We start from the raw sequence: 14,213 nt of genomic DNA, 5'->3' as shown, positions 1-14,213 counted from the left end.
TCAGGGGTGTCATTAGAATTATGCACCTATTAGTAAAGGATGAATTTGTGTCCTGGGATTTTTAGTTTAGAGCCATACCAGGCAATAACCTTACCTTAATGCATCACACTCTGTTCCCTGCAAACCATATTAGCCTGCTACTCCAGTATCTGTTGGCATCTGGCTTGAAGAACATCTGTCACTCTAGGGTAATGAGCGAACTCACTTGGATCTGAAGATGACCTTGCAGCACTGACTCTGTGTCTTGAATTGGTGACATTTCGGTGACTCCAGAGGAGGTCAGTGGACTGCAGCGAGGATGTAAATAAGCCATGGGTGAAGACAGGCCGGCCTGCTGGTGGAGGTGGGTAGGAAGGCCCCAGTGTCAAATGTGCCATCAGAACGGAGCCCCAGGATGGGCTTTATCCGGTCATGCAGAAGCCTTCACGCCAACACAGTCTTTCTCACAACACGAACGCGTCCCTCTCCCTCCCGCCTCCCCTCCCACCCCCCCTTCCTGAACGTATTGACAAAAGGAACAGCAATATAAATAAATAAAGACTTAGCCTCTGCTTTGGGGAAGCCAACTCTCCAGGTTTCCGCGTTGGTGGTGACTCGGCTGGAGCTGGTAGGCATCATCTTTCACGGCAAATGGTGGATGCAGAGGGGGCTGGTGCCTCCCTGGCCCGGGGAGCAGGCTTCAGGCTCGATTGTCCGTCTTGGCCGGCCGCCCCAGCTGTCATTGCACCAAGCCCGAGCCATAGCTGAAGGCAAAGCTGCTGGCCAGCGAGAGCGACTGCTGGTGCTCTTCACCCTGCTCCGAGGGGTAGCTGGGAAACGTCTGCGCCCGAGACACCTTCCCCGAGCCGAGGCTGTGACCTGTGCGAGAAGGACATTAAGATGTAACTGGGCTTTTAATTTTAATTTACTTGAAGCCTTTCATTGTGGACACAGACTCTGGTGGGCTGATTTTGTATTGCTTCATGACACCAGGGCGATGACTGGAGAGCAGGGGTGTCATAATGCACCTTGCTGGGTCTGCAGAGGAGAGTTTTGCACGTACCTGAGCCAGGGATGGGAGAGAGATGCCCAGTGGAGGCAGAATGATCCAGAGCCAACTCAGGCACTATTTAGGGTCAGTTTTTTTTGTTTTTTTTTAAATTGCAGAATATCATATCTATAGATTACCTACTCTATAAATCTCAGGTATATTTGTTCTTCTTCCAAGTGACAGGGGACAGGACGAGAGGGAATGGCATCAAGCTCCACCAAGGGAGGTTCAGGCTGGACATTAGCAAAAAATTTTTCACAGAAAGGGTCACTGGGCACTGGCAGAGGCTGCCCAGGGAGGGGGCTGAGTCACCATCCCTGGAGGGATTTAAGGGACGGGTGGACGAGGTGCTGAGGGACATGGTTTAGTATTTTATAGGAATGATTGGACTCGATGATCCGATGGGTCTTTTCCAACCTGGTGATTCTATGCTAGACCTGATGAAGAACTAATGCATTTCTCATCCACCTCAATCATTGCTGAATTGGTGCACGTAATGCCAGTGGGATATGTTACACAAACAAAGGGATGTGTTACACAAACACCACTTTACGTACTCGCTGTCTTTCAAATAGGATGTCGGTTTGTCAGGTAAAGAGAGTATGACTGTAATTTCAAAATGAACAGGAGGTGGGATACAGCCATGCGGCAGAGGTAGAACACTGGTTGGGAAGAAGACGTGTGAGATCTTTCCTCAGACAGGCCTGTGAATCTCAAGGTTATATATAATTGTAGAACCACAGAATGTCCTAAGCTGGAAGGGATCCCAAGGATCATTGAGTCCAACTCCTGTCCCTGAAGAGTTTCCAGGAGGATCTGCTCCGTGATCTTGCTGGCCACAGAGATGAGACTGACTGGCCTGTAGTTCCCTGGGTCTTCCTTCTACCCTTTTTAAAAAATGGGGGTTGTTTCCCCTTTTCCAGTCAGTGGGAACTTCATCAGACTGCCATGATTTCTCAAATATGATGGATAATAGCTTAGCGACTTCATCTGCCAATTGCCTCAGGAACTGTGGATGGATCTCACCAGATTCAGTGAATTCGTGCACCTTCAGTTTCCTTAGATGGTCTCAAACCTGATCTCCTACAGTAGCCAGTTCTTCATTTTCCCAGTCCTTGTTTTCACCTGCTACCACTTGGGTGGTGTAGCTAGAGCACTTTTTGGTGAAGACTGAGGCATTTTTCTCCATTCTCATTATGTAATTTATACAAAAAATGTAAACCACACAAACAGTCCCTGTGACAATGAGCAGGAGTAAAGACAGTGGCCAACCAAAGGGAGTTCCATAAATTCAGGCCTACTTGTATCATGTGCTGTATCTCATTTAATTAATTTTGAATTCACTTCTGTAGAATAGTGCAGCTTTAATACCATGGTAAAGAGTGGCCCTACTAAACTAATGTCTAGCCAAAGTATCAAGGCAGTCTCTTAGTATACAGAATATTAATTTGAACCTATTGATGTTAAAAAGGAAATTAAATTGAGGTCTTCCATTTCCTGGATGTGTGTTTCAGCTGCTAGCACATCCCTTTCTCTAAAAGAAAATTTGCAGCTGCTAAATCTCACAACAGGACCCATTTTAGCCATCCTGTAACCAAAACTGTTAATAACGATAGACAACTTCTTCCCTGACTGCTAGAATATAGTAGTCAGAGAGAGAGAGAGAGAGAGAGAGAGAGAGAGTCTCAGGTCCAAAAGATTAAAAGACACAGTCAAATAGAGCCAAAAGATCTAAGACACTTGTTTGCAGCTCAATCCGAACAGTATAACATCAATCTATAAAAATATTAACAAAATTTCTTTTCTCCTCTGTCACCCCAGCTATTTGGAATGACAAGGGAATAAATAGGAAGTGGTGGGAAATAAATAACTGGCTCTGAACCTGGTGTGAAGAGCAAAACCTTGGGTTCTTTGATCACGGGTTGACAGGCAAATCATCAGGCTTGCTATGCAAGGATAGGGTACACCCATCCCCAAGGGGCAAAAGGATACTCACCGAGAAGATAGCAGGGCTCATTAGCAGAGCTTTAAACTAGATGTGAAGGGAGAAGGGGACATAACCAGGCTTAATAGAAAAAAAAGCCTGGGAATGGCACTCCAGTGTCTGAGGAATGGTGGGCTGGTAAGGACCCTTGGTCTGCCACCTCCCAGGAAGTGAGGAATGGCACTTCAAATGGCTCCAAGGAAGGGTTAGATAATTCAGTGAGTAGTCGCTTAGGAATTAAGACTATTCCCCTTAGGAACTTACCAAGATCCACAGCCTAGCTGAAGTGCATCTACACCAATGCACGCCGCATGGGCAATAAACAAGAGGAACTAGAAATTATTGTAACGCAGGAGGACTATGATATAATTGCCATCACTGAAATGAGGTGGGACGGCTCACATAACTGGAGTGCTGCTATGGCTGGCTACCGACTCCTCAGGACATGGAACTGTTGGAACGGGTCCAGAGGATGCTACAAAATGATCAGAGGGCTGGAGCACCTCCCATACAAGGACAAGCTGAGAGAGTTGGGCTTGTTCAGCCTGGAGAAGGCTCCGAGGAGATCTTACGGCGACCTTCCAGTACCTGAAAGGAGCCTGCCAGAAGGCTGGAGAGGGACTATTCATAAAGGCTTGGGGTGATAGGACAAGGGGGAATGGGTATAGACTGAAGAGGGGCAGATTTAGGCTTGATATAAGGAAGAATTTCTTCACCATGAGAGCGGTGAGGCACTGGAACATGTTGTCCAAGGAAGTTGTGGCTGCCCCATCCCTGTAAGTGTTCAGGGCCAGGTTGGATGGGGCCTTGGGCAGCCTGATCCAGTGGGATGTCCCTACCCATGGCAGGGGGTTGGAACTAGATGATCTTTTAAGTTCCTTTCCAACCCAAACTATGCTATGATTCTATGATTCTATGGTTGTACGATTTATTAGTGGACAGGTACAGTAGGAGTTGATGATCTCAAAGGTCTTTTCCAACCTAATGATTCTATGATACCATGATTCCTATTAAATATTATAATACTTGTATAGCTGATCAGCCTTATGGAGTCTTAGGTATTGCAACTTCTCTGCAGTTACTCTTTATGTCTGCAGTAAGGACTTTGATACTAAAGATATACAAAAAGATTTTGCAGTAAAGAATTTAAGTTCCACAGCTTTCTAAGATTCCTGCAGCAACAGTATTCTCTGTATCGTATTTGGGTCTTAAGAGTTTAAGAGAGAAGAATAATGCTGTTTGTGGATTTTGTAATTCTTTGGTATGACAGCTGTTTTCAAGAGTACTAAACTCTTCTGTATTGATCTTCTGAAGTCAACACGAGTAGAATTTGATTAACACATAGTTTGTGACCTAAAGACCCCAGTATTGGGCAAGTTTTTTTCCTGTAGCTTAAATATGAAATGTTTTGGATTTTTTTTTCTGTTCTAGGACAGGACCTTGGAAAGGTATTATTAAGCCTACTTCAACCTTTTTTTAAAATTTACTCTCAGGATCATAGAATGCAATGAAGCTGCAGTCCAAAGCAATTAGGTATGAATGATTCATCAATATAATTTAATGTAACCTGGCATATTACAAGAAAATTAGATTTTTCCTGATCTTAATTACGTTGGAAGAAAAGGCAGTTCACACAACGATCTTATTTCATGACATGGTGCTTATTTATAACAATTCTTTAGAGGAAAAACCCAATGGTTTCCTAGTAACAGCAGTGATTGATGTACATATAAGTAAACTGATCACAACTTCTAAGAGAAAACTTGCAGTACTCAGCTAAATGAAAAGAAAAAAAAAAAAAGAGAAAAGATCCAGGGATAAGCTTTAAAAGTTCCCTTACTGCTGCTTCTTGGGTGATGTTTCTCACTGCTTTGGATTCAGAATTTCTAATAAAAGATCCAATATAAGTGTGTATTTTTGCTGTACAATGATTAAAAATTAATAGAAACAGAGACTCCTGTGTTTCAGCTTCTGCTGCAGGCCTTTTAAGTACCTCATATTAGACAGACATTAGATAAAATAAAAAACCAGGCTTTTGCAGCTGCACAGCAGGGTTTTATCTGGGATTTCTTAATCTCTGAAAAGATGATTTAAAAAAAAAGAAAGTTCTTCTAATGCAGTTTTACTTTTCTAGGTAATAATAATAAACTTTATTTTGGAAAATAAAATGTGGCATTCCCATTCCCAAGATTATGAGCACAAAACTGAAGTCATTAAATTAAAGCCAGTTGGATATCTTTATTAGTATTATGTTTTGTATATTTGTACTTGGGAGTGCTCTGAGACTTCATGAGGGCAAGAGCACTATAATTGCTATAGAAGTTTCTATAAATATTATAGAAAAATACAGTTGTTCAAAATGCACTTCTATGAATCCATTAGTGCAAGCTAAGACAAAATAAAGTGAACCACTTGTTGCATTTTAAAGCAATCTTTTCTTTTTAGAAATATTAATTGGAAAATTCTGTTGTTTACAATAAACAGAAGCGTCTGGAAAACTGTGAAACTGAGACAATAAAGTTTTCTCCACAAAGGACATTGAAAGGAGGTAGAAAAAAACCCGATTAGCTAACATGTTTCAGAATGAATTTGTAGTAGGGTGTTAGCTGGATGTTGTTTCCTCACAGAAGTCTCACTGGACAACAAATGCAACCCTTCAGCTAGCAAAAGTTCACAAAACTACTACCAGTTTTTAATCTAGATATATGTTCTCTAAGGACTGTCACAACAGCAGTGAGAGCTCCTATTTATACCAGAGAAGGTGTGCAGATTGCAGAGAGGATATGGTTTTGATGGGAAAGAGTGTCTTGATGTGTTTAAATCTGTAATATTTTTTCTTTGTAGCCGTTTTGTTAAGACACAGGACAAAATGAGAAAGGCACTGTAAATACGCACTGAAAGCTCACTAGGGAAAATGAAAACACTGCAAGAAACTAAATTATTATGACTGCTTATTTCAGATGGAAGCCTTCCTTGTTGCAAAGAAAGAGACTCCACATTTTATTCTGGATAAAGAAAATTTTCCTCAACCCCCCCCCCCCACTACAATCTCAAATCAGTTAAGTGCTATTATTGCACCAAAAAGGATACTTTCATTTAAGGCAGAAAATAAATGATTGCTTCTATCCTATTTATAAATTGATACTGGTTAAAATTCTGCCAGCTCTCTGTACTGAATATACAGTGTCTTCTATTGAGCTATTGATGACCAAGCAGCTTTTCCTTTTCTCCTGTTAGGTGATTGGAATAACTACAGCAAAGTTTCACAGCAGGATAAACTGCTACAGAGCAAAACACTTATTTCACAGTAACAACGCATTTGGTTTGGAAAGGCATTAATTGATACAGAAATTATCCTGTCACTCACAAAAAGATGCAATGGAAGGGAGCAGATGGAAACTGAAAACCAGCATAAACTGCATTACAGCATATTGATTTCCATACACTTATTTGAAATGAAACTGTGGGCCTTTTCAGTTCCAAATAAAGAAATACAAATTTTCCCTTGAATTTAACTACGGTTGGAATTAACACTCCCGGGAACACAGCTGGGGTCCAACTTTTATATTTTCTAAAATCTAAAATTGGATTTCATTTCATCAAATATTTATCTTTCTGAAGGGAAAATGAATATCAGGAAACATAATTTTTGAGGCAGGTTTTTAAGAAAATGGTTTAATTTGTTTATTAGAAAGACTTTTGTATAAAATTAATTGAACTTAGTTATAAAATATATAGGAAATATATTAACAGTAAATGCAAAAAACCCAGCCCTCCTAACATTTTAAAATTTTTTATTCTTAATGAAATAGAATTTTAGATTTCTTCAGAAATTGAAATGAAATTAGTAATTTTTCTTATGCCAACATCAAGATCATGAAGCATCTGAGCAGAATATACTTGTTACAGAACCGTATCACTTTCCAGAACTGTAAGGGTATTATTTATTTATCTTAAAAGTTTTTGGCATCACCATCAAGTCCTCCTCTAGAAAAGAAGAAATTTTACATACACATGCAGAAAATATTGCAGGGTAGGCAATTTAAAACTAGTAAATTTATAATACGTCAAATTTTTGAGTCTCAAGGATAAACTTTTTAACATTTCCCTTTTGGCACAATAATGCTGGAGTTTCGTGAAGAGAACATTCCCATGTAAATATTCTGAAACAAAGAAAATCCTTAGGGCTTTGCTATAGTGATAATTGTTTCAATACCTGCAAGTAATGTGAATTGCTTGTAGACATTATGTACAGAAAAAAATGAGTGTTATTTCATCTGTATCTCTACCTAAAACAGCAAGTATTTGAAAGCAGTATCTTGAGTCACATAACTAAAACTAATTTATTGATGAAAAGTCAAGTTGGTTTAATTGTGGTTGTATGTTTCCAGATATTGCTTTTAAATACATGCTTTCCTACTGCATATAAACTGTACATTGCCTACTTAAGCTACCACAACTTGATGTTCCTCCTGTGGCAGAAATATCAGAACATCAACCACGTCTTTCTTAAGGATGAATAGGTTTACCTTGCCCTCTAATTTTAATTGATTATTTTGCTCATTGAAGATTTTTCTTCCACTAATGCATCTTTTTAATTCATATTACCAGCTTTCTATGTCTCTATTATTATTTATATATTATATTTCTATTTTATATTATTATTATTTATAAACACCTGCTCCCTAAATCTCCACCTAGGAGGCAATTATGCAATAGTCCTTCTACTTTCTGCCCCCGTCCCTGAAGCCAAAATATGACACATATATGGAAAAAGTATTTTATTTCGCATATGACATCTCCTTGACCTAGGCTCTTCTGTCTGTAATACTACTACGTAACTGTATGTCTGCATGCCTGAACTACAGAGAGATTAAATGAAAGGAAGTATCTGAATGGAGTGGAAATTTTTTAAATCCTGCACTCTGAGCCAGTACTCAGACAAAGACAGTAAGCTTGTACTTAGCTTTCTTATGTTGTCTTCCATATACAGACTGAAGTGGTCCTCACAGAGATTAATTTCTTTCATCCTTGCAGCTTTTTACACTTGTGCTAATGTTGCAATACAAAACCAGCCTTGCCTCTTCTCCCTCTGTAATGAGTCCAGCTCCTTGACTACACCAATACAGTTGAGGGAGGCATAATCACTTTCTCAGTTAACAAAAAATCAGTCTAAGGTCTGACTTTGCCTCAAAACAAATAGCTTTTTCCAGATGAAAGCTCTCTGAAAGAAAGGTGTCCAAGATAGGTTTCACAGATTCATCATAAATGACATTTTTTGCAGAGATACTTTTTAATTTTTAGTTCAGTGATTTTATAGTCTTTATCAGGGACCCCTGATTCACGCTTAGCTATATATTGAGCAGGCAGCTGGGAAGAATTAATTCTAGAGCCATCTTCCACTCCAAACTATTCTGTGATATGATGCAATACTTTATTTTCAGTCATTGCTCTTCATAAGAGAAAACAAACTACCCTGTTTTAAACCAATTAAAGAAAACATTTAGATATTCCTCCTGATTGGCACGTTATATTAGGTGAGTTGCAGTTTTCTCTGTGTCATTAAACAAATAATACAACTTGTGTGCGTTAGAGAAGTGATTATAGTCAAAGATTGTGTTTTATAATGGAAGTTACAGGCATAGTGGCCTTGAAGAAATGCTTTTGAGACAAAATGCGTGCAGTTTAATACTGAAATGTGTCAAAATGATCAACAAGTTACTTAAGACTCTACATATAATCTGGAACGAGTGCCCTAACAAAGCCACCTGAAATGGTTCAGTACTTTGTAGAAAGTGGCTTGCACCCCTGGCCTATTTATCCTTCCAACCACAGACTCAGTCAAACAGAAACTAATATAAAACATTTCCACATAACTTGTAAAACTGAGCTTTATTATAGTAATAATAACTCTGTTCCTCAACTTTGCACCTGTCCTAAGTAAAGTAAAATTATTTCAGATGTAAACAGAGACCAAGTATTTTAATACAAAATGCAGGCAATTTTTTTCCTATTCAAACTCAACACTTAATAAGCTTTTTAACCAGAAACGTAACTAAACTAAGACATGTCGTGTTGATAATGCTAAGCAAAGGAAAAAGTAAATAGTAGAGGAGAAATTCCTGCAAGTGACAATTTCTTTCACTTCAAAGAACATTCGAATTGGAGGAGAATGCTGACAAATGATAAGATGATGGCAAAATGCAAGAAGTAAGAAGAAAACAATGCTCTGATCCTAAGTGCATATGGGAAAGGCTAGTGTGAGGAGGGGAGAGAAAACAGCTAAGGAAATCTCCAGTAAGAATATTATTTTAATCTTGACAGCACTTTGCCTTGTGGGGACATAAAAGCCAACAAAGGGAAACACTCAGAAAAATTACCCTGCTCCTGGAAAAACTGAAAAGTGGGAAGAATACAGAGGTATGAAAAAAGAAACATGAAAAAAGAAAATGAAAGATAGATAAAATTGTGTGGATTCAGTAACTGTGTGGATCAACTAGTGATATTTTGCTGTACTTAAGCAGATAAAGTTGCACACTTCACTGTCTTCTTTTGCTTTTGATTCCTTTGTAGAGCAGTAAGTCTTTATGAGAGTCAACTGATTGTTGATCTCTGTGCATAAATAGATCTCTGGTATAATTTTCTTTTACATCCTTGAAAATTACATCTACCAGAATAATGTACAATAGGTAGCTATGTATGCAGTGTTACCATCTTGGTTTACCAATTTATTAATTAGCTCACCACTTACTTTTCCCTTCCTCAGAATATTCTTGTTGCATTTTTATCACAGCCAAACTAAATGCCCAGTCAAAACACAGATCTTATCAGATCCCTTGTTAAAGAAAAAAAAAATCAACCCCTAAATCTGTTACTGATTTAGCATGAAGCGCCTTACTAAAAAATGCAATGCAAAAATGCGAATTTATACATTACATATCACTTTGATGATACGAGTAACTCACTGTTAAATATTTATTGCATTTCAATTCACACTGACATTTCCCCTTGGATAGACTATTCCACAAAACACTATATGGGCGTCATGCAATTCCACTGATATTACAGAGGTGAAGTGAAAGTGGATTTCTAACTTCATATTAGAGTATCTAAAGTGAAATGAAGGTAAAAATTATTTACACTGACAAAAAGTTTATAAATTTGAGATAGTATGCTGCTTTTGAAAATGTTATACTACTGCAGGCTGATTGATCAGTACTGTTCAATCTTGTTGCTGTTATAATTCTGCTGATCTTTAGTATGGCAACTATTTCCTGGCCAGGTAGTATTTTCATTACGAATGCTCCTTTCACAAGGATTCATAACTTTGCCATAATATGAAACCCAGCACATAAGTTCTGAAGCCAGAGAGTAAATTTAGTCAGCAAGGATGGAGAGAAAATGGTTTTCACCACGTTTTTATGTAAGTAAAATACAGCTTTGATTAGGAAAAAATAAAAAGAAAAATATTGGCAGACAGTATAGTTTACATTGCTTGACATAGGAAAAGATGGGGAAAAAGGACTTACACCTTGCCAAATGGATATCTATCCTACAAATATTAATTTTAAAAGACAATTTTATTATGTGAGTATAATAAGAGAACTAAACACATATAAGATATTCAGGGTAACTGTGGTGATACAGCTGATCCCTTCCTTTGGCACTCCCAGACAGTTTTTTGCTCATATAAGAAGCCAGGGAAATGGGGAGATAAATGGTAACAAACCCAACCCTTATAAAAAGAAAAAACACAGACAACTAAAAAGCAAACCAAAATCCAAAACCTGGTTTACATCTGCTTGGCTTTCACTGTGGAGTCAGATGTGCTCCACTTTAACTAGAACTTCAAGGATGCTTTGATACTTTCCCACTAAAATAACCAAGACAATCTACTCAATGCTATACAGTCATTAAACATGTTTGTAAATTAAAGATGTTTCTTAGACTAAATGCATCACTGGTGTAAAGCCTCTAGAAGCATGATGAGAGCTAATTGTAAAGTTAGAAAAGTATCACAAGATATATGCTTTCCTTTCATGGTGGAATTACAGAAAAAGTGTATTTAAAAACTCTCCCTCTTCCTCCTATCACCTTTGCAGCAAAAGCCCATATTACACATCTCTGGAAACAGAAAAACAGCAGAGAGTTTTGAAAAGGAGCAGTAAACCAAATAAGCTTATACACACAAAAGGGAATCTTTCAGTTGAAATGACAGTGTCGTGTTTAACGTCTGTCGGTAAAATGAAGTTGTTAAGTTTTACCAGAAAAAGTAATTAATGTTCTTCTAGTAAGGAATTCTGCATATGCTATTGTAACTTAGATTTTGAATTTATTTTATATTTTAGAGAGGAAACTTCAGCTAAGGTTGAAAAGATTGATTAGAACAAACTATTACTTTTTATACTACAAAAATTTTATTTTTGATATTTCTTGATAATTATTCCATCTGCCTCAAGCAGATCTCTTGAATATTTTCTGAAGAATGACAATTCAGTGCTTCCTTTATTTTCACAGGATTTAGTTCGTATTTCTCACATTTCACAGTTTATTCAGGATAACTCAGTCATGATCCACCAAAACAGAAATAAACCTCCTTGCCTATCTAAAATATCTCACGGCTGAAATGCCAAGACAAGTCATAATAGTACAGAAATTCATCTTTAATGGGAGAATTTGAGATCCATGTGGTAAAAACGATGTAACTTGAGCAAGCTTGGAGTAAGTATCTTAGTGGACTGGAGCCAGAGATAGCCTAACAGTCTTGATACTAACTGCTGACATGGTAACAGTGACTATTTCCAGTCAGCATTATTTAACTAAAGATCTTTCCATCTCCATTCTCTCTGCTCAGTGTCCAGAATTATTCTTTTCTATGAGCAAAGATCATTTTAATTTTTAAAAGCTAATTTAGTTTTGACCTTAAAACAGTTCACTTATCTTTATTCAGCCAAGACTCCTCTTGAGCTAAATCAATATGCATTGATCTGAATTGGAAATCAAATCCTACAATTTTCAGGTGAGAAATATACACACTGTACACAAAAAATACAGAAATCACAGAATCACAGAATAACCAGGTTGGAAGAGACCCACCGGATCATCGAGTCCAACCGTAATCGATTTTATGATAGACAATGAAGGTATATTTTGAGCCCGAAAAAATCTGTAACTATTAGGAAACTGTATAAACCTGATTTTGAGGACAGATACATCACATCTCCTGCATGTTTCCATGCCTTCTTCTGACCCATTTGCTAGTAGCCATTGCGAGTGTTTAAACAGTTTATTAGATGGATGTAGGTCTCATCCAGCAGGAAAGTTCCTAGGTTCCTTCCCAAAGCTTGGCTTCTGTGCAGCCACTGAAGGTGTTGGGAACAAAGGAAAGGTTTCTGTTTGTATCATGCTTAATAGCACTTGCAGTTCTTTTGTTCCTTGCAGAGATCGCATATTTAAAATATGTGGAAATAAGGCAGTTTGCAGAGGCTAAACAAATTATTTTCCTTTATAATTTATTCTCTAAAATAAAGATCATTGATTTTAGATTATATAAGTTTAACTGGAATAAAGAAGATGCCTAAAACATCAATGAAGCAGTCAGGAAAGTTAATCCATTTTTCATGACTCTATAAATAATTTCTTCTAGCTGTAAAAGCCTTCGATTACCCACTAGGAAATAAAAAAACAATAGATGTAATTCACTGAGGGATGGAAGTGATGTTCTTTTGCTTTTTTTCCCCTGAAAGGGAATTCACTGTGATTAAGTGTGAGCAAGCTGTGTCATTTGCATCAGACTTGTGTAAAGCTAAAGGAAATGAGCAAAGGTAAATCTTGAAAAGGTGACTCCAACAGCTTGATCTGTTTGTGCCTGCAGATGGAGAAGCCCCCTTTTCTTTACTCTTTTGGATGACAGAAAAAACATCTTAAGCCAAATCACTTATAAATTGAGTATCAACACCAATGAGAGCAATAAGACATGCTGGAATTATCATGCATGTCTCTCCAGAAATTTGTTATTAAGCCTGTTAATATCCTGTCCTGTGATTTGTTGTGTGCCTTTTGTGTTCCTCAACTCACAGAGGCTGTTTTTTCCTGGTATTCCTTTTGTGGCCACTCAAATCGGAAAAGCTGGAAAGGCAGCACAGTAGCAGTCCCTTCAACCACTTTCCTTAATCCCAGAGACTGGAAAAAGAGTCATGACAAATGCCTGCATGTTCTGGCACATCAATTAACCAATCTGCTGAAAGAAGGAAGGGGAAGAGAACTATAATCTCTTTTAAAGTGACATTCATTCTGTCCTCTCTCCCTGCTTATTAGTTGAGGGTTCCTAAAGCAAGCTAGGGAATGGAAAAAAGCATAGCATAAAGCAATGATATTCAGAACGTGACGTGTACAAAGTAATGATGCTTCATACAGCTGTTTGGAGAAAAGGCATTTTCCTGATGGTGATTTTGCTATTGGCCTTGAGCAGAACAAGCAGTAATGCAGAAGTTAATTATCAGTGTCTGTAGTCGTAGGGTACAGATAACAGATGACAAGGTGAACAAAGATGAAGCTAACGGGACAGTTGAATCTTAAAGATATTGGTGTTGGGTAGCAGTTTAGCTAAGAGCAAGATGGATGGTACAGAGCCATTAGGGAAAAAAAAGTAACATGAAGGATCCACTTCAAAATTTCTGAATGGAATATGAGGAATTTCTTGCTCCAGTCATTTTCAGCTACTAGCAGTCACACAGAAGCAAGTGAAATTCAGAGCAGCCTTTTGTGTATTGTTGCACAGAATATGCTAGGACACACAAAAAAAAGACTAAACTTAGCTTTGCCTTCCACCACCATGGCTTGCTGCTCTCTGTGCTATTTCTGCTCTCGGTGCCTATTATACCAGAGCAGCATTTAATGTACAAGCAGACAATACGAGATGGTTTTCTTGAGTTATGGTGCTACTTCTTCATGAACACTGCAAAAATTAACTCACATGTAAATTTTCAGGTTTATTAGCACAGCTCTAAAAGGAGAGAAATAAATAATAGAAAGCAAGCAGCTTTCCAACAGGAGAAAATTAAGAATTGAGAGAGCTGGAAATGAGCTGTGATTTAAAAGGAAGTTAAAGTACAGCTCTAACAGAAATTATTCGGAAGGTACTATATCTGATGAAACATGATGACATATTTTTTACATTAAGGTAAAATGGCAGCTTCC

The 14,213-nt window shown here is 38.0% G+C and overlaps 1 protein-coding gene across 1 annotated transcript in view; it reads right to left on the bottom strand.

The window, feature by feature from the left end:
* Positions 1-503: 503 nt before the first annotated feature.
* Positions 504-14,213, bottom strand: part of DOK6 (docking protein 6) — a 225,785-nt gene continuing 212,075 nt past the window's right edge. Inside the window, exon 8 of the mRNA XM_069853029.1 lies at positions 504-858. Coding sequence (XP_069709130.1) covers positions 719-858 — 140 coding nt within the window. The 3' untranslated portion in view covers positions 504-718. The remainder of the gene's footprint in view (positions 859-14,213) is intronic.

The sequence above is a fragment of the Phaenicophaeus curvirostris genome, chromosome 3 (genome assembly GCF_032191515.1).
Source record: "Phaenicophaeus curvirostris isolate KB17595 chromosome 3, BPBGC_Pcur_1.0, whole genome shotgun sequence".
NCBI lineage: Eukaryota > Metazoa > Chordata > Aves > Cuculiformes > Cuculidae > Phaenicophaeus > Phaenicophaeus curvirostris.
This window is presented reverse-complemented; position numbering and strand designations above follow the sequence as displayed.